The 24785-nt window shown below is 44.4% G+C and overlaps 1 protein-coding gene across 2 annotated transcripts; it reads right to left on the bottom strand.

Annotated features, from left to right (window-relative positions):
- Window positions 1-676: 676 nt before the first annotated feature.
- LOC139557850 (adenosine receptor A1-like) lies at window positions 677-24572 on the bottom strand. Of its 2 annotated transcripts, XM_071373102.1 has the most exons (6): window positions 24155-24267; window positions 23709-24059; window positions 11257-11367; window positions 10886-10988; window positions 9745-9822; window positions 1394-2046 (listed from the first exon to the last, which is right to left on the bottom strand). In XM_071373102.1, exons 2-6 carry the CDS (start codon window positions 24047-24049, stop codon window positions 1528-1530), a joined length of 1152 nt encoding a protein of 383 aa, XP_071229203.1. In that variant the 5' UTR covers window positions 24050-24059; window positions 24155-24267; the 3' UTR covers window positions 1394-1527. The 2 variants fall into 2 exon arrangements, with proteins under 2 accessions (XP_071229202.1, XP_071229203.1); XM_071373101.1 differs by having other exon boundaries at window positions 677-2046; window positions 23709-24572.
- Window positions 24573-24785: the final 213 nt, after the last annotated feature.

The raw sequence follows: 24785 nt of genomic DNA, 5'->3' as shown, positions 1-24785 counted from the left end.
AGGAGAGTTGTAGAGGGAAGAGGAGAGGTGTAGCGGGAAGAGGAGAGTTGAGGAGAGATGGAGAGGGAAGAGGAGAGGTGTAGCGGGAAGAGAAGTGTGGTAGAGGGGAGAGGAGAGTTGTAGAGGGAAGAGGAGAGGTGTAGAGGGAAGAGGAGAGGTGTAGCGGGAAGAGAAGTGTGGTAGAGGGGAGAGGAGAGGTGGAGAGGAGAGGGGTAGAGAGGAGAGGTGTAGAGGGGAGAGGTGTAGAGGGGAGAGGTGTAGAGGGGAGAGGAGAGGTGGAGAGGAGAGGAAAGGTGTAGAGGGGAGAGGAGTAGATGGGAGGTGAGAGGAGAGGAAAGGTGTAGAGGGGAGAGGAGTAGACGGGAGAGGAGAGGAGGGAGGTGTAAAGGGGAGAGGAGAGGTGTAGAGAGAAGAGGAGAGAGGAGGGGAGAGGAGAGGGGAGAGAAGTAGAGGGGAGAGGAGGGATGTAGAGGGGAGAGGAGAGGTGTAGAGGGGAGAGGAGAGGTGTAGAGCGGAGAGGAGAGGTGTAAAGAGGAGAGGAGAGATGTAGAGAGGAGAGGAGAGATGTAGAGGGGAGAGGAGAGGTGTAAAGAGGAGAGGAGACCTCCACTCGTTCCTCCACTGTGCTTCTTGTGCCCTAAGACCCTGAATCAAGAAGTGAGCGTTCATTCACAGCTGCCACCGTATCTACATTTAATTCAAATTTGCATCACTACATTCATATAAAGCCTTTGTTAGCTTAAATCAGTACAGTTTAATAAACAGCAGGAAGATTAACCTTGCAACATCTGAAACTCTTTTAAGTCACATATTTATTCAGTTTTATAACGTTTGATAATCTCACACTGATTAACCTCACCATCAGTGCGCGATTCTGCATTTTTTTGAATGAGGATCCTACCAACTGTCAGTTCCTCTCTAATTTCACAATGCTAAAAAGGCCAACTGCCAGTGTTCTGTTAACTGTCAGGTAAAGCTTAGTGCCTTCAGTTCAGTTAGCTACTAAGATGTCTCAGTCGCATTATCAAATAGACTTACATTATTGCACGTTTTTGATTACACTTTTTTACCGTATAAACTCTAATATTAATTCTCAGTGTTTTTACCGTATAAACCCTAATACTAATTTTCAATGTCCCCCCCCCCCCCCCCTCTGCCTCAAACTCAAATACACCTCGACATGAATGTTAAAATTTGATTTCACAGTCTGTAAGAAGGATCCTTAAGCTGCAAGTCGCCCAACACTGCTCCAGAATCCTTCAATTCAGTAGGTACCATGTCACACTCCTTTCAAAGTAGTATACACAAACATCCAGTCACATCCAGGTGCAGGTGCAAGGTACAAAAAAGTAAACTGATGAAATGTTTTTCCACACTCCTTCTCCATTGGTTGCCTCACATTCGGGAACGACTACTATCGGGATGCCTCTGACTCCTGTCAAACAACCTCTAGTCATCTCCAAAAACATAGGAACTCAAAGATTTCTGAACACGTCAATGTAGAAACTCCCTTTCTTCCGGGGAAAGTTAGATATTGTTGTGCTCCATCGGCGGTTTCTGCCGAGGGTCGGCATCATCGTGAGACTGTGGCAGCTGCTGCTTAACCATCTGCTCTAGTGGAAGCTGCTGCCCTTCTTGTGATGGCGAAGGAGCTGGCGGTGAGTCCCCGATCGGATTAGGATTCCCGTTCCCATTCTGGTTCTCCTTCTCCTTACGATCCTTCTCACTAGGCTGGTTCAAAATGGCGGGTACGTCCTTACAACAGAAGTACTGCTTCCAGATCTTCAGAAAAGCGTCGCGAAACTTCTTGATGCGGAAGGCGTAGACGATGGGGTTGACGGCTGAGTTGCCGTGCGTGAGCAAGATGGCGATGTAGATCAGGAACAGGGGTTTGTCGCAGGTTGGACAGAACAACGTGATGCAGTTGATGATGTGGAGGGGAAGCCAGCTGATGGCGAACAGGAAGAGGACCAGGGCCAGCGACTTGGCAAGTTTGAGTTCCTTGTCGTAGTACTTGTTGGGGTCGGTGTGGCTGATGGTACAAGCCTGTAAGAAGAAATATTATCTTGATTTAGTATTCTTGTGATTATAAATTAATAATCATTACGATAGGTATTTTACCAAGACACTCAGGGAAATAATTCCCCCTGCTGTAGATGGTAATGTAGGTGCCAGTCTGTTATAGATGGTAATGTAGGTGCCAGTCTGTTATAGATGGTAACGTAGGTGCCAGTCTGTTATAGATGGTAACGTAGGTGCCAGTCTGTTATAGATGGTAATGTAGGTGCCAGTCTGTTATAGATGGTAATGTAGGTGCCAGTCTGTTATAGATGGTAACGTAGGTGCCAGTCTGTTATAGATGGTAGTGTAGGTGCCAGTCTGTTATAGATGGTAGTGTAGGTGCCAGTCTGTTATAGATGGTAACGTAGGTGCCAGTCTGTTATAGATGGTAACGTATGTGCCAGTCTGTTATAGATGGTAATGTAGGTGCCAGTCTGTTATAGATGGTAATGTAGGTGCCAGTCTGTTATAGATGGTAACGTAGGTGCCAGTCTGTTATAGATGGTAATGTAGGTGCCAGTCTGTTATAGATGGTAATGTAGGTGCCAGTCTGTTATAGATGGTAGTGTAGGTGCCAGTCTGTTATAGATGGTAACGTAGGTGCCAGTCTGTTATAGATGGTAGTGTAGGTGCCAGTCTGTTATAGATGGTAATGTAGGTGCCAGTCTGTTATAGATGGTAATGTAGGTGCCAGTCTGTTATAGATGGTAATGTAGGTGCCAGTCTGTTATAGATGGTAACGTAGGTGCCAGTCTGTTATAGATGGTAGTGTAGGTGCCAGTCTGTTATAGATGGTAATGTAGGTGCCAGTCTGTTATAGATGGTAATGTAGGTGCCAGTCTGTTATAGATGGTAATGTAGGTGCCAGTCTGTTATAGATGGTAATGTAGGTGCCAGTCTGTTATAGATGGTAATGTAGGTGCCAGTCTGTTATAGATGGTAATGTAGGTGCCAGTCTGTTATAGATGGTAATGTAGGTGCCAGTCTGTTATAGATGGTAGTGTAGGTGCCAGTCTGTTATAGATGGTAATGTAGGTGCCAGTCTGTTATAGATGGTAACGTAGGTGCCAGTCTGTTATAGATGGTAATGTAGGTGCCAGTCTGTTATAGATGGTAATGTAGGTGCCAGTCTGTTATAGATGGTAATGTAGGTGCTAGTCTGTTATAGATGGTAATGTAGGTGCCAGTCTGTTATAGATGGTAATGTAGGTGCCAGTCTGTTATAGATGGTAATGTAGGTGCCAGTCTGTTATAGTTGGTAATGTAGGTGCCAGTCTGTTTTAGATGGTAATGTAGGTGCCAGTCTGTTATAGATGGTAATGTAGGTGCCAGTCTGTTATAGATGGTAATGTAGGTACCAGTCTGTTATAGATGGTAACGTAGGTGCCAGTCTGTTATAGATGGTAATGTAGGTGCCAGTCTGTTATAGATGGTAACGTAGGTGCCAGTCTGTTATAGATGGTAATGTAGGTGCCAGTCTGTTATAGATGGTAAAGTAGGTGCCAGTCTGTTATAGATGGTAATGTAGGTGCCAGTCTGTTATAGATGGTAATGTAGGTGCCAGTCTGTTATAGATGGTAACGTAGGTGCCAGTCTGTTATAGATGGTAATGTAGGTGCCAGTCTGTTATAGATGGTAATGTAGGTGCCAGTCTGTTATAGATGGTAATGTAGGTGCCAGTCTGTTATAGATGGTAATGTAGGTGCCAGTCTGTTATAGATGGTAATGTAGGTGCCAGTCTGTTATAGATGGTAATGTAGGTGCCAGTCTGTTATAGATGGTAATGTAGGTGCCAGTCTGTTATAGATGGTAACGTAGGTACCAGTCTGTTATAGATGGTAACGTAGGTGCCAGTCTGTTATAGATGGTAATGTAGGTGCCAGTCTGTTATAGATGGTAACGTAGGTGCCAGTCTGTTATAGATGGTAATGTAGGTGCCAGTCTGTTATAGATGGTAACGTAGGTGCCAGTCTGTTATAGATGGTAACGTAGGTGCCAGTCTGTTATAGATGGTAACGTAGGTGCCAGTCTGTTATAGATGGTAAAGTAGGTGCCAGTCTGTTATAGATGGTAACGTAGGTGCCAGTCTGTTATAGATGGTAATGTAGGTGCCAGTCTGTTATAGATGGTAATGTAGGTGCCAGTCTGTTATAGATGGTAACGTAGGTGCCAGTCTGTTATAGATGGTAACGTAGGTGCCAGTCTGTTATAGATGGTAATGTAGGTGCCAGTCTGTTATAGATGGTAATGTAGGTGCCAGTCTGTTATAGATGGTAACGTAGGTGCCAGTCTGTTATAGATTGTAGTGTAGGTGCCAGTCTGTTATAGATGGTAACGTAGGTGCCAGTCTGTTATAGATGGTAATGTAGGTGCCAGTCTGTTATAGATGGTAATATAGGTGCCAGTCTGTTATAGATGGTAATGTAGGTGCCAGTCTGTTATAGATGGTAATTTAGGTGCCAGTCTGTTATAGATGGTAATGTAGGTGCCAGTCTGTTATAGATGGTAATGTAGGTGCCAGTCTGTTATAGATGGTAATGTAGGTGCCAGTCTGTTATAGATGGTAATGTAGGTGCCAGTCTGTTATAGATGGTAATGTAGGTGCCAGTCTGTTATAGATGGTAATGTAGGTGCCAGTCTGTTATAGATGGTAATGTAGGTGCCAGTCTGTTATAGATGGTAACGTAGGTGCTAGTCTGTTATAGATGGTAATGTAGGTGCCAGTCTGTTATAGATGGTAATGTAGGTGCCAGTCTGTTATAGATGGTAATGTAGGTGCTAATCTGTTATAGATGGTAACGTAGGTGCCAGTCTGTTATAGATGGTAATGTAGGTGCCAGTCTGTTATAGATGGTAACGTAGGTGCCAGTCTGTTATAGATGGTAATGTAGGTGCCAGTCTGTTATAGATGGTAATGTAGGTGCCAGTCTGTTATAGATGGTAACGTAGGTGCCAGTCTGTTATAGATGGTAACGTAGGTGCCAGTCTGTTATAGATGGTAACGTAGGTGCCAGTCTCTAATAGATGGTAACGTAGGTGCCAGTCTGTTGTAGGTGCCAGTCTGTTATAGATGGTAACGTAGGTGCCAGTCTGTTATAGATGGTAATGTAGGTGCTAGTCTGTTATAGATGGTAACGTAGGTGCCAGTCTGTTATAGATGGTAATGTAGGTGCCAGTCTGTTATAGATGGTAATGTAGGTGCCAGTCTGTTATAGATGGTAATGTAGGTGCCAGTCTGTTATAGATGGTAATGTAGGTGCCAGTCTGTTATAGATGGTAATGTAGGTGCCAGTCTGTTATAGATGGTAATGTAGGTGCCAGTCTGTTATAGATGGTAATGTAGGTGCCAGTCTGTTATAGATGGTAATGTAGGTGCCAGTCTGTTATAGATGGTAATGTAGGTGCCAGTCTGTTATAGATGGTAACGTAGGTGCCAGTCTATTATAGATGGTAATGTAGGTGCCAGTCTGTTATAGATGGTAATGTAGGTGCCAGTCTGTTATAGATGGTAACGTAGGTGCTAGTCTGTTATAGATGGTAATGTAGGTGCCAGTCTGTTATAGATGGTAATGTAGGTGCCAGTCTGTTATAGATGGTAATGTAGGTGCTAATCTGTTATAGATGGTAACGTAGGTGCCAGTCTGTTATAGATGGTAATGTAGGTGCCAGTCTGTTATAGATGGTAACGTAGGTGCCAGTCTGTTATAGATGGTAATGTAGGTGCCAGTCTGTTATAGATGGTAATGTAGGTGCCAGTCTGTTATAGATGGTAACGTAGGTGCCAGTCTGTTATAGATGGTAACGTAGGTGCCAGTCTGTTATAGATGGTAATGTAGGTGCCAGTCTGTTACAGATGGTAACGTAGGTGCCAGTCTGTTATAGATGGTAACGTAGGTGCCAGTCTGTTATAGATGGTAACGTAGGTGCCAGTCTGTTATAGATGGTAATGTAGGTGCCAGTCTGTTGTAGGTGCCAGTCTGTTATAGATGGTAACGTAGGTGCCAGTCTGTTATAGATGGTAATGTAGGTGCTAGTCTGTTATAGATGGTAACGTAGGTGCCAGTCTGTTATAGATGGTAATGTAGGTGCCAGTCTGTTATAGATGGTAACGTAGGTGCCAGTCTGTTATAGATGGTAATGTAGGTGCCAGTCTGTTATAGATGGTAATGTAGGTGCTAGTCTGTTATAGATGGTAACGTAGGTGCCAGTCTGTTATAGATGGTAACGTAGGTGCCAGTCTGTTATAGATGGTAATGTAGGTGCCAGTCTGTTATAGATGGTAATGTAGGTGCCAGTCTGTTATAGATGGTAATGTAGGTGCCAGTCTGTTATAGATGGTAATGTAGGTGCCAGTCTGTTATAGATGGTAATGTAGGTGCCAGTCTGTTATAGATGGTAACGTATGTGCCAGTCTGTTATAGATGGTAACGTAGGTGCCAGTCTGTTATAGATGGTAACGTAGGTGCCAGTCTGTTATAGATGGTAGTGTAGGTGCCAGTCTGTTATAGATGGTAACGTAGGTGCCAGTCTGTTATAGATGGTAATGTAGGTGCCAGTCTGTTATAGATGGTAATGTAGGTGCCAGTCTGTTATAGATGGTAATGTAGGTGCCAGTCTGTTATAGATGGTAATGTAGGTGCCAGTCTGTTATAGATGGTAGTGTAGGTGCCAGTCTGTTATAGATGGTAATGTAGGTGCCAGTCTGTTATAGATGGTGGTGTAGGTGCCAGTCTGTTATAGATGGTAATGTAGGTGCCAGTCTGTTATAGATGGTAACGTAGGTGCCAGTCTGTTATAGATGGTAATGTAGGTGCTAGTCTGTTATAGATGGTAATGTAGGTGCCAGTCTGTTATAGATGGTAACGTAGGTGCCAGTCTGTTATAGATGGTAATGTAGGTGCCAGTCTGTTATAGATGGTAACGTAGGTGCCAGTCTGTTATAGATGGTAATGTAGGTGCTAGTCTGTTATAGATGGTAACGTAGGTGCCAGTCTGTTATAGATGGTAATGTAGGTACCAGTCTGTTATAGATGGTAATGTAGGTGCCAGTCTGTTATAGATGGTAACGTAGGTGCCAGTCTGTTATAGATGGTAATGTAGGTGCCAGTCTGTTATAGATGGTAATGTAGGTGCCAGTCTGTTATAGATGGTAACGTAGGTGCTAGTCTGTTATAGATGGTAACGTAGGTGCCAGTCTGTTATAGATGGTAATGTAGGTGCCAGTCTGTTATAGATGGTAACGTAGGTGCCAGTCTGTTATAGATGGTAATGTAGGTGCCAGTCTGTTATAGATGGTAATGTAGGTGCTAGTCTGTTATAGATGGTAACGTAGGTGCCAGTCTGTTATAGATGGTAACGTAGGTGCCAGTCTGTTATAGATGGTAATGTAGGTGCCAGTCTGTTATAGATGGTAATGTAGGTGCCAGTCTGTTATAGATGGTAATGTAGGTGCCAGTCTGTTATAGATGGTAATGTAGGTGCCAGTCTGTTATAGATGGTAATGTAGGTGCCAGTCTGTTATAGATGGTAACGTATGTGCCAGTCTGTTATAGATGGTAACGTAGGTGCCAGTCTGTTATAGATGGTAACGTAGGTGCCAGTCTGTTATAGATGGTAGTGTAGGTTCCAGTCTGTTATAGATGGTAACGTAGGTGCCAGTCTGTTATAGATGGTAATGTAGGTGCCAGTCTGTTATAGATGGTAATGTAGGTGCCAGTCTGTTATAGATGGTAATGTAGGTGCCAGTCTGTTATAGATGGTAATGTAGGTGCCAGTCTGTTATAGATGGTAGTGTAGGTGCCAGTCTGTTATAGATGGTAATGTAGGTGCCAGTCTGTTATAGATGGTGGTGTAGGTGCCAGTCTGTTATAGATGGTAATGTAGGTGCCAGTCTGTTATAGATGGTAACGTAGGTGCCAGTCTGTTATAGATGGTAATGTAGGTGCTAGTCTGTTATAGATGGTAATGTAGGTGCCAGTCTGTTATAGATGGTAACGTAGGTGCCAGTCTGTTATAGATGGTAATGTAGGTGCCAGTCTGTTATAGATGGTAACGTAGGTGCCAGTCTGTTATAGATGGTAATGTAGGTGCTAGTCTGTTATAGATGGTAACGTAGGTGCCAGTCTGTTATAGATGGTAATGTAGGTACCAGTCTGTTATAGATGGTAATGTAGGTGCCAGTCTGTTATAGATGGTAACGTAGGTGCCAGTCTGTTATAGATGGTAATGTAGGTGCCAGTCTGTTATAGATGGTAATGTAGGTGCCAGTCTGTTATAGATGGTAATGTAGGTGCCAGTCTGTTATAGATGGTAATGTAGGTGCCAGTCTGTTATAGATGGTAATGTAGGTGCCAGTCTGTTATAGATGGTAATGTAGGTGCCAGTCTGTTATAGATGGTAACGTAGGTGCCAGTCTGTTATAGATGGTAATGTAGGTGCCAGTCTGTTATAGATGGTAGTGTAGGTGCCAGTCTGTTATAGATGGTAACGTAGGTGCCAGTCTGTTATAGATGGTAATGTAGGTGCCAGTCTGTTATAGATGGTAATGTAGGTGCCAGTCTGCTATAGATGGTAATGTAGGTGCCAGTCTGTTATAGATGGTAACGTAGGTGCCAGTCTGTTATAGATGGTAATGTAGGTGCCAGTCTGTTATAGATGGTAACGTAGGTGCCAGACTGTTATAGATGGTAATGTAGGTGCCAGTCTGTTATAGATGGTAGTGTAGGTGCCAGTCTGTTATAGATGGTAATGTAGGTGCCAGTCTGTTATAGATGGTAATGTAGGTGCCAGTCTGTTATAGATGGTAATGTAGGTGCCAGTCTGTTATAGATGGTAGTGTAGGTGCCAGTCTGTTATAGATGGTAATGTAGGTGCCAGTCTGTTATAGATGGTAATGTAGGTGCTAGTCTGTTATAGATGGTAGTGTAGGTGCCAGTCTGTTATAGATGTTAACGTAGGTGCCAGTCTGTTATAGATGGTAACGTAGGTGCCAGTCTGTTATAGATGGTAACGTAGGTGCCAGTCTGTTATAGATGGTGGTGTAGGTGCCAGTCTGTTATAGATGGTAATGTAGGTGCCAGTCTGTTATAGATGGTAGTGTAGGTGCCAGTCTGTTATAGATGGTAGTGTAGGTACCAGTCTGTTATAGATGGTAATGTAGGTGCCAGTCTGTTATAGATGGTAATGTAGGTGCCAGTCTGTTATAGATGGTAGTGTAGGTGCCAGTCTGTTATAGATGGTAATGTAGGTGCCAGTCTGTTATAGATGGTAGTGTAGGTGCCAGTCTGTTATAGATGGTAATGTAGGTGCCAGTCTGTTATAGATGGTAGTGAAGGTGCCAGTCTGTTATAGATGGTAACGTAGGTGCCAGTCTGTTATAGATGGTGGTGTAGGTGCCAGTCTGTTATAGATGGTAATGTAGGTGCCAGTCTGTTATAGATGGTAGTGTAGGTGCCAGTCTGTTATAGATGGTAATGTAGGTGCCAGTCTGTTATAGATGGTAGTGTAGGTGCCAGTCTGTTATAGATGGTAATGTAGGTGCCAGTCTGTTATAGATGGTAGTGTAGGTGCTAGCCTGATTCTGCTTTTGCCAACTCCTTATGGAATTATCATGTTTGACGAGATAGTACCAACAGATGTGGGGCCAGGCTACATAGATGGGAGAAGGAGGGCTGGTCACCTCACCTTCTTGTTGAGCTGCTTGTGGATCATGTAGAAGATCTCTGTGTAGATGACCAGCATAAGGAGTAAAGGAGGCAGCACCTATAGTGGAAACATAATCCGGTCCTGGTTAGGTTAGCTCCAGTACCACGTTTAAGTCACTCATTAGTTGAGCTACACAACTACTTAACATCAATGTATATATGCTTTCTGTTAAGTTCAACAAACAACATCAGACACCCTGACTTCCATTCTTATGAACATAAGATATACTACATAAAGAGAGATGTTATAATACCCAGCTGATACACTACATAAAGAGAGATGTTATAATACCCAGCTGATATACTACATAAAGAGAGATGTTATAGTACCCAGCTGATATACTACATAAAGAGAGATGTTATAATACCCAGCTGATATACTACATAAAGAGAGATGTTATAATACCCAGCTGATATACTACACAAAGAGAGATGTTATAGTACATAAAGAGAGATGTTATAATACCCAGCTGATATACTACATAAAGAGAGATGTTATACTACATAAAGATAGATGTTATAGTACCCAGCTGATATACTACATAAAGAGAGATGTTATAATACCCAGCTGATATACTACATAAAGAGAGATGTTATACTACATAAAGAGAGATGTTATAATACCCAGCTGATATACTACATAAAGAGAGATGTTATAGTACATAAAGAGAGATGTTATAATACCCAGCTGATATACTACATAAAGAGAGATGTTATAATACCCAGCTGATATACTACATAAAGAGAGATGTTATAATACCCAGCTGATATACTACATAAAGAGAGATGTTATAGTACATAAAGAGAGATGTTATAATACCCAGCTAATATACTACATAAAGAGAGATGTTATAATACCCAGCTGATATACTACATAAAGAGAGATGTTATAATACCCAGCTGATATACTACATAAAGAGAGATGTTATAATACCCAGCTGATATACTACATAAAGAGAGATGTTATAGTACATAAAGAGAGATGTTATAATACCCAGCTGATATACTACATAAAGAGAGATGTTATAATACATAAAGTATAGATGTTATAGTACATGAAGAGAGATGTTATAGTACATAAAGAGAGATGTTATAGTACATAAAGAGAGATGTTATAGTACCCAGCCGAAGAAGTTGAAGTAGACCATATAGTCCATGCTGATTACGTTCTCAAACTGACAAGTGATGATGAGATCGTCGTTCAGGGAACCGTTCTGCTGCAGCCTGCAGGGAAGGGGGGGGGGGGGGGGGGTTATGTACTTCTAATTGTGTATATTACAGATACATATTATCAATAGCAGAATCAGAAGAGCTGAATTATTGGACAATTCTTATTCCAAATACATTTGGGAGCCTGAAATGGCCCCCCTATTGGCCCTGTTCAAAAGTAGTGCACTTTCATAAGGAAATAATAAGCTATTTCGGACACAGCCAATGTCAAACTGCAATTAACAAACAACACAAAACTAATTTAAAAGACATAGCTACCTACCTCCAGAGGTTGTTCCAGCCCAGCATGGGGGTCAAGCCCACGATGAAGGCCACAGTCCAACACACCACCACCGCCACGGCCGCTCGCTGCTTTGTCACCACACGCTTATAGCTGTAGAGATAGAGAGAAACCAGGCGGTTAGTCACCTCTACCGTAACACAAGGAGTTAGTCACCTAAACCGTAACACAAGGAGTTAGTCAACTCTATCGTAACACAAGGAGTTAGTCACCTCTACCGTAACACAAGGAGTTAGGCTCCTCTACCGTAACACAAGGAGTTAGTCACCTCTACCGTAACACAAGGAGTTAGTCACCTAAACCGTAACACAAGGAGTTAGGCTCCTCTACCGTAACACAAGGAGTTAGTCAACTCTATCGTAACACAAGGAGTTAGTCACCTCTACCGTAACACAAGGAGTTAGTCACCTCTACCGTAACACAAGGAGTTAGGCTCCTCTACCGTAACACAAGGAGTTAGTCACCTCTACCGTAACACAAGGAGTTAGTCACCTAAACCGTAACACAAGGAGTTAGTCACCTCTACCGTAACACAAGGAGTTAGTCACCTCTACCGTAACACAAGGAGTTAGTCACCTCTACCGTAACACAAGGAGTTAGTCTCCTAAACCGTAACACAAGGAGTTAGTCACCTAAACCGTAACACAAGGAGTTAGTCACCTCTACCGTAACACAAGGAGTTAGTCTGCTCTACCGTAACACAAGGAGTTAGTCACCTCTACCGTAACACAAGGAGTTAGTCTCCTCTACCGTAACACAAGGAGTTAGTCACCTCTATCGTAACACAAGGAGTTAGTCACCTCTATCGTAACACAAGGAGTTAGTCACCTAAACCGTAACACAAGGAGTTAGTCACCTCTATCGTAACACAAGGAGTTAGTCACCTAAACCGTAACACAAGGAGTTAGTCACCTCTATCGTAACACAAGGAGTTAGTCACCTAAACCGTAACACAAGGAGTTAGTCACCTCTATCGTAACACAAGGAGTTAGTCACCTCTATCGTAACACAAGGAGTTAGTCACCTCTACCGTAACACAAGGAGTTAGTCACCTCTACCGTAACACAAGGAGTTAGTCACCTAAACCGTAACACAAGGAGTTAGTCACCTCTATCGTAACACAAGGAGTTAGTCACCTCTATCGTAACACAAGGAGTTAGTCACCTCTATCGTAACACAAGGAGTTAGTCACCTCTATCGTAACACAAGGAGTTAGTCACCTCTATCGTAACACAAGGAGTTAGTCACCTCTATCGTAACACAAGGAGTTAGTCACCTCTATCGTAACACAAGGAGTTAGTCACCTAAACCGTAACACAAGGAGTTAGTCACCTATACCGTAACACAAATAGTTAGTTCTCCACACACCTATAGCTGCAAGACAAAGTAAGAATCACACAAATGTTTGTGTAAATCTCACTTGGTCTTAAAAAAGCGTTGACAATTACCGAACCGTTTACAACAAGAGCTGTAACTCCCTGTACCACAAACAAGAATAGCATGGCAGCGGACATGTTAAACCTGTATTTAATACAGCTTTTCAACATAAGGAAAAGAGCAATTCTCATTCTATGCCTTCTATTTCACCTCCCTCCCTCCCTCCCAGCACTGCGTTCCAGGATTCTTTTTTTATTTTCATTCGAAGCAATGACGGTGATTCATGGTTTCTAAAAATTGATTACATCTCAATATCCACATACAGTACAGTACTAATGTATCCTCCAAACTGACTACATTTCAATATCCTCATACGGTACAGTACTAATGTAACCTCCAAACTGTGCGCTGAACAGAGACAGACTGCAGGGATTCTTCATTCAGTAGGCAGCACAATAGCTTAAGATCCCTTTATTGGTCAATTGCACACAAGGTTCAACCAAAATTTGACTTCCGCTTTTAACCCAACCCCTCTGAAAGACACACATATGTACATACACACACACATACAGTATACTGCATGTACACACACACACACACACACACACACACACACACACACACACACACACACACACACACACACACACACACACACACACACACACACACACACACACACACACACACACACACACACACACACACACACACACACACACACACACACACACAGAAAAGAGCTGTTAAATTCGACAACCACCGAAAAGGAAGCGATTCCCAAACCTTCCATAACAAAGCCATCACCTACAGAGAGATGAACCTGGAGAAGAGTACCCTAAGCAAGCTGGTCCTGGGGCTCTGTTCACAAACACAAACACACCCCACAGAGACCCAGGAGAGCAGCACAATTAGACCCAACCAAATCATGAGAAAACAAAAAGACAATTACTTGACAGATTGGAAAGAATTAACAAATAAACAGAGCAAACTAGAATGCCATTTGGCCCTAAACAGAGAGTACACAGTGGCAGAATACCTGACCACTGTGACTGACCCAAACTTAAGGAAAGCTTTGACTATGTACAAACTCAGTGAGCATAGTCTTGCTATTGAGAAAGGCCGCCGTAGGCAGACATGGCTCTCAAGAGAAGACAGGCTATGTACACACTGCCCACAAAATTAGGTGGAAACTGAGCTGCACTTCCTAACCTCCTGCCCAATGTATGACCATATTAGAGACACATATTTCCCTCAGATTACACAGATCCACAAAGAATTCGAAAACAAACCCAATCTTGATAAACTGCTGCAATCACAGCAGCAAGATTTGTGACCTGTTACCACAAGAAAAGGGCAACCAGTGAAGAACAAACACCATTGTAAATACAACCCATATTTATGCTTATTTATTTTCCCTTGTGTACTTTAACCATTTGTACATCGTTACAACACTGCATACATACATAATATGACATTTGTAATGTCTTTATTCCTTTGAAACTTCTGTATGTGTAATGTTTACTGTTCATTTTTATTGTTTATTTCACTTATATATTATCTACCTCACTTGCTTTGGCAATGTTAACACATGTCTCCCATGCAAATAAAACCCCTTGAATTGATTTGAATTGAGAGACAGAGAGAGAGAGAGAGAGTGAGAGAAAGAAAGAGGGAGAGACAGAGAAAGCGAGAAAGATACAGACAGAGAGAGAGAGAGAGAGAGAGAGAGAGAGAGAGAGAGAGAGAGAGAGAGAGAGAGAGAGAGAGAGAGAGAGAGAGAGAGAGAGAGAGAGAAAGAGAGAGAGAGAGAGAGAGAGAGAGAGAGAGAAATTGTGTGTGTCAGTGTATTGGGGTGAGCTGATGGCCTGGGGAATGATAAAAATGAAGATAGTCAGACAGGGACTCTGATGGCTGCAGGCTATGTTGATTGGCTGCACTGTTAGCCTTGTTGTACCTCTTCTATTGTTTTCTTGTAAAAGAAAAAAGCATAACGTATATGTAATGTACAGATATGGTGGACAAATCAGTTCAGATATAAATATCTGAAAATAATGTATGCTGCTCTAGCTTTAAACAGAATGCAGATCTGTTGGGCTTCAACCTGTTGGGCTGCAAACTTAAAGGTCCACAACGATGTCACCATTGCCCTCGATTCTAAGCAAAGTTGTGCTGCTATTTTTATTGACTTGGCCAAAGCTTTTGATACAGTAGACCATTCCATTCTTGTGGGCCGGCTAAGGAGTATTGGTGTCTCCGAGGGGTCTTTGGCCTGGTTTGCTAACTACCTCTCTCAAAGAGTGCAGTGTATAAAGTCAAAAAATCTGCTGTCTCAGCCACTGCCTGTCACCAAGGGAGTACCCCAAGGCTCAAACCTAGGCTCTACACTCTTCTCAATTTACATCAACAACATAGCTCAGGCAGTAGGAAGCTCTCTCATCCATTTATATGCAGATGATACAGTCTTATACTCAGCTGGCCCCTCCCCGGATTTTGTTTTAAATGCTCTACAACAAAGCTTTCTTAGTGTCCAACAAGCTTTCTCTACCCTTAACCTTGTTCTGAACACCTCCAAAACAAAGGTCATGTGGTTTGGTAAGAAGAATGTCCCTCTCCCCACAGGTGTGATTACTACCTCTGAGGGTTTAGAGCTTGGGGTAGTCACCTCATACAAGTACTTGGGAGAATGGCTAGACAGTACACTGTCCTTCTCTCAGCACATATCAAAGATGCAGGCTGAAGTTAAATCTAGACTTGGTTTCCTCTATCGTAATCACTCCTCTTTCACCCCAGCTGCCAAACTAACCCTGATTCAGATGACCATCCTACCCATGCTAGATTACGGATACATCATTTATAGATCAGCAGGTAAGGGTGCTCTCGAGTGGCTAGATGTTCTTTACCATTCGGCCATCAGATTTGCCACCAATGCTCCTTATAGGACACATCACTGCACTCTATACTCCTCTGTAAATTGGTCATCTCTTTATACCCGTCGCAAGACCCACTGGTTGATGCTTATTTATAAAACCCTCTTAGGCCTCACTCCCCCCCTCTGAGATATCTACTGCAGCCCTCATCCTCCACATACTGTACAACACCCGTTCTGCCATTCACATTCTGGTCCCCAAAGCACACACATCCGTCGCTCGTCTTTTCAGTTCGCTGCAGCTAGCGACTGGAACGAGCTGCAACAAACACTCAGTTTTATCTCAATCTCTTCATTCAAAGACTCAGTCATGGACACTCTTACTGACAGTTGTGGCTGCTTTGCGTGCCCAATAATGTTTGTTACATGTTTTGAGCTGCTACCATGCGGTGTTGTCATGTGTTTCTGGCTTGCTATGTTGTTGTCTTAGGTCTCTCTTTGTGTAGTGTTGTGTTGTCTCTCTTGTCATGATGTGTGTTTTGTCCTATATTTATATGCTATTTATTTTTAATCCTAGCCCTCGTCCCCGCAGGCGGTCTTTTGCCTTTTGGTAGGCCGTCATTGTAAATAAGAATTTGTTCTTAAAACTGACTTGCCTAGTTAAATAAAGGTTAAATAAATTGGCCAATTGATTTGATATGAAAAAAGTGTAGTGATAAGTACTTGAACTGAACACTAGTGAGTATTGTTCATAAGAAAGCCTACTAATGGATACAAACTGATAACAGTTCAAACAGCAGCCAGGGAGTGTCTAGTGTGTGCTTAAGACACAAACACACACACACGCACGCACGCACGCACGCACGCACGCAGACACGCACGCACGCACGCACGCACACACACACACACACACACACACACACACACACACACACACACACACACACACACACACACACACACACACGGTCTAGTGTAGATAACGCACAGGGTTCCCATAACAACCTGATGGTTTAATCACAATACAGATTGCTTCTTATCAAAATGATCCACACTGGGTATTGTTTCCTCTTGCATAACTATGTCCATGTGCAGTATAATGTAGATAGTGAGAGGTGGTTGGAGTGGCATTTCAACTACCCTCTTTTGAGCTCTATAGGCCTGGGTATATTTTACAGGTCTGGTTCAGATTGATGCATTATTTAAGTGATAATGCCAGAGAAGCCGGTGTTTGGAGGATATATTGGCATGCGTGTAGTTAGGCCCGAGACGAAGTCAAACCTTGCCAATATATCGTCTTCCAGGGCATTATCACTTTTATACAACGGGTTACCAACATATTCAAATAAGGATTGACATATTTTCATTCATTTTCATTCATATTTTCGTGATGTTGATGAATTTATTCATACTATTTCATCCTTCCACGAGATATCGTCCCGACACAAATCTAGGGTTGCTACACAAGCCGGCTGTTCGTTCGTTCTATTGGTTCGCTTGCCAGAGACGCAGTCGTTAAGTCTTTTTTTCTACATCTATGGACGTGATCCAGTCGTTGGTTCTCAATGTTCCGTTACCATGATGTCTGGCAATGTTCTTATCCCTTGCTTGCTAGCTAGCCAACTTTGCTAACACAGTCACGTCAAACAGTGCAGCCAGAATAACAACAAAGTAGCTGCATTTGTGTTTGTTTAATCTGTTTTCTAGTGATTTGTTGTTGTTTTTTGGGGGGGGGGGGTACATCCATAACATTGAGCTAATGATGCACATTTTCTACTGGCAGTATGTGCTCTCTCGTCAGGACACTGTTGTCCAGAGGAGCTGGCCAACTACACAGCTAACACAATCACTTCAAACTGAATCTGGAATGACAGCAAACTGGCTGAGAAAAGCTGCCAGACTGTCTGTCTCGTCCATTACTATCAGACAGCTGGAGATCGAATTTCAATATTGAAACAGTATTGCCAATTTAGGCAAGACAGACAGCAAGGGCAATACAAATCTCTGTTGTTCAAAACCAAATGCTAGTCAAAAAAAAATGGGAGAAAATGTCTAGATGCTTTTTACAGTGAAGATCAAGTTTCTAAATTGCCTGGCTGGGCTGATGAGACAGTAGATTGCACAGTCTGATGGAACAGAGTAAATTGGCATTTCAATGTAACATCCTTTGCCGGTAATTTGTGGAATAGATACCGGCTGGAACGTGGTTTTAACCAATCAGCATTCACGATTAGACCCACCTGTTGTCTGATTGGGAAATACTGTTTTACATGTAGGACAATGATGAGAATGATCATATGATGTAATCCAGGGTTTGTTCTGTATCAAAAAGGGTCATAGGTGGTGGACGCTACTGAATTTTAGAAAACATTTTTGGGAACCCCATCTTGGCGGTGTAGACACATTTTATTTAATTTTTTTGCCAATTTCTTGCAATTCTACAAATGTATCCATGGAGCTGAGAGAATGTTTTGCTGTTTAATTCAATCCAATCCCTATTTAGGGGACTTTGAGTGGTTCTGGACTGGTTCCGACTGACATTTGGGTTTACCAAGTGCTTTGCGAACATCGCAGCGTCCAGTGTCTTATAATGCTTTCACATAGGATTTATGGTATTTTGCCTTATACCTCCCTGTATGCCAGCATGCCGGAGATGAGGGGTAGTTGTGGTGGGTGGGCGTCTATTTGAATAATCCATTAAGGAGATACACCATTAAAAAGACATCCATTCTTAATTCATTTAGACAGGTCCTGAGACAACATTATAAGACTAATAAAATGTATTTTCTAAACAGAACAGCATGTTTTGAGTTGAATTAGCCTGGCTGCACCATCCAAATTAACGCAATAGTTGGTTATTTTGTTCATTAAACAGACAAGACACAACTACCCGATCACAGTCAACACACATACATATTATAGTAATTATATAATGGAATATTACAAAATAAAATACCACAAATATTTTTCCCCACACAACCTGCGTCACAGGAACGTGTGGAACCGCTGAAAAGGAATGTTTTCAAACAGAGGCCATGATTGTTTGATCCACGTTTAATCTCTTTCCTACCCTCACTCCACTTTGTTAGGGAGCTGTTGTAGGGTCTTATCTTCATCATGATACCGATAGAAAATAATAGCCATCTATATTTTCAAAAGCATGTGAGTCTCATGTTCATATCTCACAACCGCTGCACGTTTTCAACTTGGGCACCGTCACGTTGAAAAGCTTACGGACAATGTCAAATGTGATATAGCGAAGCACCTGAGTGAGTTGGGTGCGCAATTACGCAGGTACTTTCCCGAAACGGATGACACAAACAACTGGATTCGTTATATAACCCTTTCATGCCCTGCCTCCAGTCCACTTACCGATATCTGAACAAGAGAGCCTCATTGAAATTCCAACAAGCGGTTCTGTGAAAATGTTATTTAATCAGAAGCCACTGACAGATTTCTGGATTGGGCTGCACTCAGAGTATCCTGCCTTGACATATCGCGCTGTTAAGACACTGATGCCCTTTGCAACCACGTACCTATGTGAGAGTGGATTCTCGGCCCTCACTAGCATGAACACTAAATACAGGCACAGACTGTGTGTGGAAAACGATTTAAGACTGAGACTCTCTCCCATACAACCCGACATTGTAGAGGACTAACGTGTCCGAGAAGGATCGGACCAATACGCGGAGTGGGTAGTGCTCATGATGATTTATTATATCGAAACTGAACACTAACATGAAACAAAATAACAAATAGAATACAACCGAAAACAGTCCCGTGTGGCACGAATACTAACACGAAAGACAAACACCCACAAAACACACGTGAAACCCCGGCTGCCTTAGTATGATTCTCAATCAGGGACAACGATTGACAGCTGCCTCTGATTGAGAATCATACCAGGCCGAACACAAAATCCCAACCTAGAAAATCACACATAGACAAACCCATCCAACTCACGCCCTGACCAACTAAATAAATACAAGACAAAGGAAAACAGGTCAGGAACGTGACAGAACCCCCCCCTTAAGGTGCGAACTCCGGGCGCACCACCATAAACTCTAGGGGAGGGTCTGGGTGGGCGTCTGTCCACGGTGGCGGCTCTGGCGCTGGTCGTGGTCCCCACCCCACCATAGTCAATCCCCGCTTCCGTGGCCTCCTCCCAATGGCCACCCTCCATATAAACCCCATTGGATTAAAGGGCAGCACCGGACTAAGGGGCAGCTCCGGACTGAGGGGCAGCACCGGACTGAGGGGCAGCACCGGACTGAGGGGCAGCACCGGACTGACAGATGGTTCTGGCAGCTCCTGGCTGGCTGGCGGATCCTGGCTGGCTGGCGGCCCTGGCGGATCCTGGCTGGCTGGCCCTGGCGGATCCTGGCTGGCTGGCCCTGGCGGATCCTGGCTGGACGTCCCTGGCGGATCCTGGCTGGACGGCCCTGGCGGATCCCTGGCTGGACGGCTCTGGCGGATCCTGGCTGGACGGCTCTGGCGGATCCTGGCTGGACGGCTCTGGCGGATCCTGGCTGGACGGCTCTGGCTGCTCATGGCTGGTCAGCTCTGGCGGATCCTGGCTGGCTGGCTCTGCCGGATCCTGGCTGGCTCTGGCGGATCCTGGCTGGCGGACGGCACTGGCTGCTCCTGGCTGGCGGACGGTACTGGCTGCTCCTGTCTGGCGGACGGCACTGACTGCTCCTGTCTGGCGGACGGCACTGACTGCTCCTGTCTGGCGGACGGCACTGACTGCTCCTGTCTGGCGGACGGCTCTAGCCGCTCGGGACAGACGTGCAGCTCTGACGGCTCGGGACAGACGGACAGCTCTGACGGCTCGGGACAGACGGGCATCTCTGACGGCTCGGGACAGACGGGCAGCTCTGACGGCTCGGGACAGACGGGCAGCTCTGACGGCTCGGGACAGACGGGCAGCTCAGACAGCGCTGGGCAGGCAGGCAGCTCAGACAGCGCTGGGCAGGCAGGCAGCTCAGACAGCGCTGGGCAGATGAGAGCAACTGGAGAGAGAACCCGGAGAGACAGCCTGGTACGGGGGGCTGCCACCGGAGGACTGGTACGTGGAGGTGGCACCGGAATTACCGGACCGTGAAGGAGGACACGCGCTCTTGAGCACCGAGCCCGCCCAACCTTACCAGGTTGAATGATCCCCGTAGCCCTGCCAGTGCGGCGAGGTGGAATAGCCCGCACTGGGCTATGCTGGCGAACCGGGGACACCATTTGTAAGGCTGGTGCCATGTACGCCGGCCCGAGGAGACGCACTGGAGGCCAGATGCGTTGGGCCGGCTTCATGACACCCGGCTCGATGCCCAACCTAGCCCTACCAGTGCGGCGAGGTGGAATAGCCCGCACTGGGCTAAGCACGTGTACTGGGGACACCGTGCGCTCCACCGCATAACACGGTGTCTGACCAGTACAACGCCCTCTCACTCCACGGTAAGCACGGGGAGTTGGCTCAGGTATCCTACCCGGCTTTGCCACACTCCGCGTGTGCCCCCCCCAAGAAATGTTTGGGTCTGACTCTCGGGCTTCCGTGCTAGCCGCGTACCTTCATACCGCCGGTTCCTCTCTCCGGTTGCCTCTGCTCTCCGAGCTGCCTCCAGCTGTTCCCATGGGAGGCGATCCTTTCCAGCCAGGATCTCCTCCCATGTGTAGCAACCCTTGCCGTCCAAAACGTCCTCCCATGTCCAATTCTCCTTTTTGCGCTGCTGCTGCTGCTGTCCTTTTCAACTCCGCTTGGTCCTTTGGTGGTGGGTGTTTCTGTAACGGCTGTCATATTCTTCCTCCTCCTCGGACGAGGAGAGGCGAGAAGGATCGGACCAATACGCGTAGTGGGTAGTGCTCATGATGATTTATTATATCGAAACTGAACACTAACATGAAACAAAATAACAAATAGAATACAACCGAAAACAGTCCCGTGTGGCACGAATACTAACACGAAAGACAAACACCCACAAAACACACGTGAAACCCCGGCTGCCTTAGTATGATTCTCAATCAGGGACAATGATTGACAGCTGCCTCTGATTGAGAATCATACCAGGCCGAACACAAAATCCCAACCTAGAAAATCACACATAGACAAACCCACCCAACTCACGCCCTGACCAACTAAATAAATACAAGACAAAGGAAAACAGGTCAGGAACGTGACAGTCCCCCAAAAAAGACTGCATGTCCATGGATTATAACGGCAGACAAATCCCTGTAAAATCCAGAATTCAATTGTAATCCAATATTGGTGTCCTCATACAGAATAACTACTGTATAATCAAGGAATCATTAATTGATTTATAATTGGAAAAAGTTCAATTATAGCTTATAATACACTGCCTCAGTGTTATTTTCTGTAGAAGTAGTAAACGTGTTGTGAAAGAGGCGATGACAGGTATGAGTATGAGCTGACTGAGAACTTGAGACGGTTTAATAATAGACAAGGAAATCAAAGAGTCAATAATGACATTCAGCTATACCCCTGCCAGGAAAAGACAAGTGCATGACAAATTCCCAACCTCTCTATCTCCTCTCTCTCTTATGACAAATGAACCATTCACAATCTCTCTCCCAAGTCAAAGTGACTTCGTTAAAAAAGGATTAAAAGCAAGTCGATCACTGTCTAAGAATATTCTCCAACAAATGGAGAATGGAAAAACTCCCTTCTGCTACTAGGCTTCTCTTCTCCTCAGTCTCCTTCTGCTTCTTCTCAGCAGCACAGCCCCAAGCCTTTTGTTTCACCCTGGACATGGCAGCTCTAGTTTGGCAGCACTAGTACATGCACCACAGCACCAGAGGCTGTTAACATTCAATATGCATTACTAAAAATGTAATCTCTGTCACTGTCACAGACTCACTCAATTCCACTGAAACATAAACCAATATATCCTCATCTTTCAAAAAAAAAAAAGGGTGATGGCATCTCCCAAAAAGCCTGAAACAACAAATTCATTTTTAAATGCATAGGTGCTCTTTGAATATTTAAGTAGGCTGACGTGTTTTGACCTCAATGGTATCCTCTGTTGTATTCTCCTCTAATATCTCTGAATAAGTTCCCTAGAAAATGGTCAAGTACCTTAAGCTGAACAGCAAAAAGCAGCACATTGGCAGCAGAGAAGAAAGAGTAAGACAGACAGAGATGTGATTTTCTCCACTCCTCCTCACATTGACAGCAGAGAACAGAGATGTGATTTTCTCCACTCCTCCTCACATTGACAGCAGAGAAGAACAGAGATGTGATTTCTCCACTCTTCCTCACAGTGATGCCTTGTTAGTCTCTCATTCTTCCTTCACTGCATTCCTGAGGACATAACAGCTAATTAGAGCTGCTTGTATCGCTCTGGTAAGCTGTCGGTGTGTGTGTGTGTGTGTCTTCACACATTTGTGTACGTGTCTTTCTGTCTGTCTGTCTGTGTGTGTGTGTGTGTGTGTGTGTGTGTGTGTGTGTGTGTGTGTGTGTGTGTGTGTGTGTGTGTGTGTGTGTGTGTGTGTGTGTGTGTGTGTGTGTGTGTGTGTGTGTGTGTGTGTGTGTGTGTGTGTGTGTGTGTGTGTGTGTGTGTGTGTGTGTGTGTGTGTGTGCTGTCATGTTAATACCAGAATTTCAGACACCTCCCCTCTCCATGTGGCCTGGCAGTGAGGATGTAGGCATCCTAGTGACATGGAACCAAAAGGTGTTATGATGACCACCATGATAACCACCTGGTAATCAGATCTTCCTCATCCTCATCATCGTTACACCTTTTTTATCACCTCCTCCTCCTCTCCACACCTTCTTCTTCTCTTCCTCCTCCTCATCATAATTACACCCTCTTCATCACCTCCTCCTCCTCTCCACACCTTCTTCTTCTCCCCATCCTCATCATCATCATTACACCCTCTTCATCACCTCCTCCTCTCACGCCACACCACCTTCCACTCATCGTCATCATTACACCCTCTTCATCACCTCCTCCTCACACGCCACACCTTCTTCTCCTCCTCCTCATCATCATCATTACACCCTCTTCATCACCTCCTCCTCCCACGCCACACCACCTTCCCCTCATCCTCATCATCATCATCATCATCATCATCATCATCATCATCATCATCTTCCTCAGTAGTGCATTTTATCCACCTGCTCAATAAAAGTATAACTGGTCAGTGTAGGTATAAGACATGATGAGACATTGTTGTTTACCTGGTTGGAATCTTGACCCTGAGATAGCGGTCAATCGCGATAGCCAGGAGCGCCAGGATGGAACTTTGCGTCAGCACCAGCACCGTGCACGCGACCATCAGGCAGCTGTAGAAGTGAGTTTGAAGTCCGATGCTGATAGTTATCGCCAAGGGGATGACGAGGGCTCCCACTGCGATATCCGCCAAGGCCAGAGAAACGATGAAACAGAATGTTGTGTCTCTCAACGACTTGTTAATTTTCACCGCCCAGACCACCATCACATTACCCAGGACGGAGAAGACGGCAATCACCACCTCCATGCCGATGTAGAGCGCCTGGGCTGGAGCGAGTGCTTCAGGCATCCTTTACAGACTATTATAGGTCCACATGAGAAAGAACTAGGTATTATTTCAACAGAAGCAGGCTTGGGAAGCCTACAAAACAATAATTTGATTAGAGTTACACACCTTTTAGTCCAAGTGCGTTATGCGTTCTACATCACTTGGGTTATTCTATTTCCACCATAATGATGTTCTGATACAATTTAGCAATTTAGCATCATTTGGACCCCAAAAAGCAGATATAGGAATGAATAGTTAGACCTATTCTTTGAAGGTAGTAGTATGCTAGTTGTCCCGAGGTTATCGTGGTACGCTGCAGTTCCTGTCCTCATTCAATACCCTGTTCCACCACTTCGTTGGATCCACCTGCGCTCGGGGAAGGGACCTTGCTTGCCCGGTATTGTTTATTATTTACCCCTGGTAATCACTTTAACATCTTATTTTATCTACGGTTTCTCGGTTACCAGTTGAAAAACAGGTCGTAGTTAAAAAACAAACAAATCTGCCATGGATAGTCATTTAGTGGACGAAACAGAACGGTCTCCCTGCTGTGGTAGGCGGCGGCTTAAATCAAATGCAACCAGGCGCCCGTGCTCGTGCGCCGTGCTATTTCCCGTTCCCGTTGCTTTGAGAGTCAAAGCAGCAATGCGGTGACCCAATATAGCTCTCAGCGCTTTACTCTCGCTCTGATATGTTTTGGTCACACACGCTCTGATTTTCCTTGTCCGTTTTATTTATCACATCCCAAAGTGTTTTA

This window comes from Salvelinus alpinus, chromosome 28 (genome assembly GCF_045679555.1).
Source record: "Salvelinus alpinus chromosome 28, SLU_Salpinus.1, whole genome shotgun sequence".
NCBI classification, from domain to species: Eukaryota; Metazoa; Chordata; class Actinopteri; order Salmoniformes; family Salmonidae; genus Salvelinus; species Salvelinus alpinus.
The sequence above is the reverse complement of the archived record's forward strand: the minus strand, read 5'-3'. Positions and strand labels throughout refer to the sequence as shown.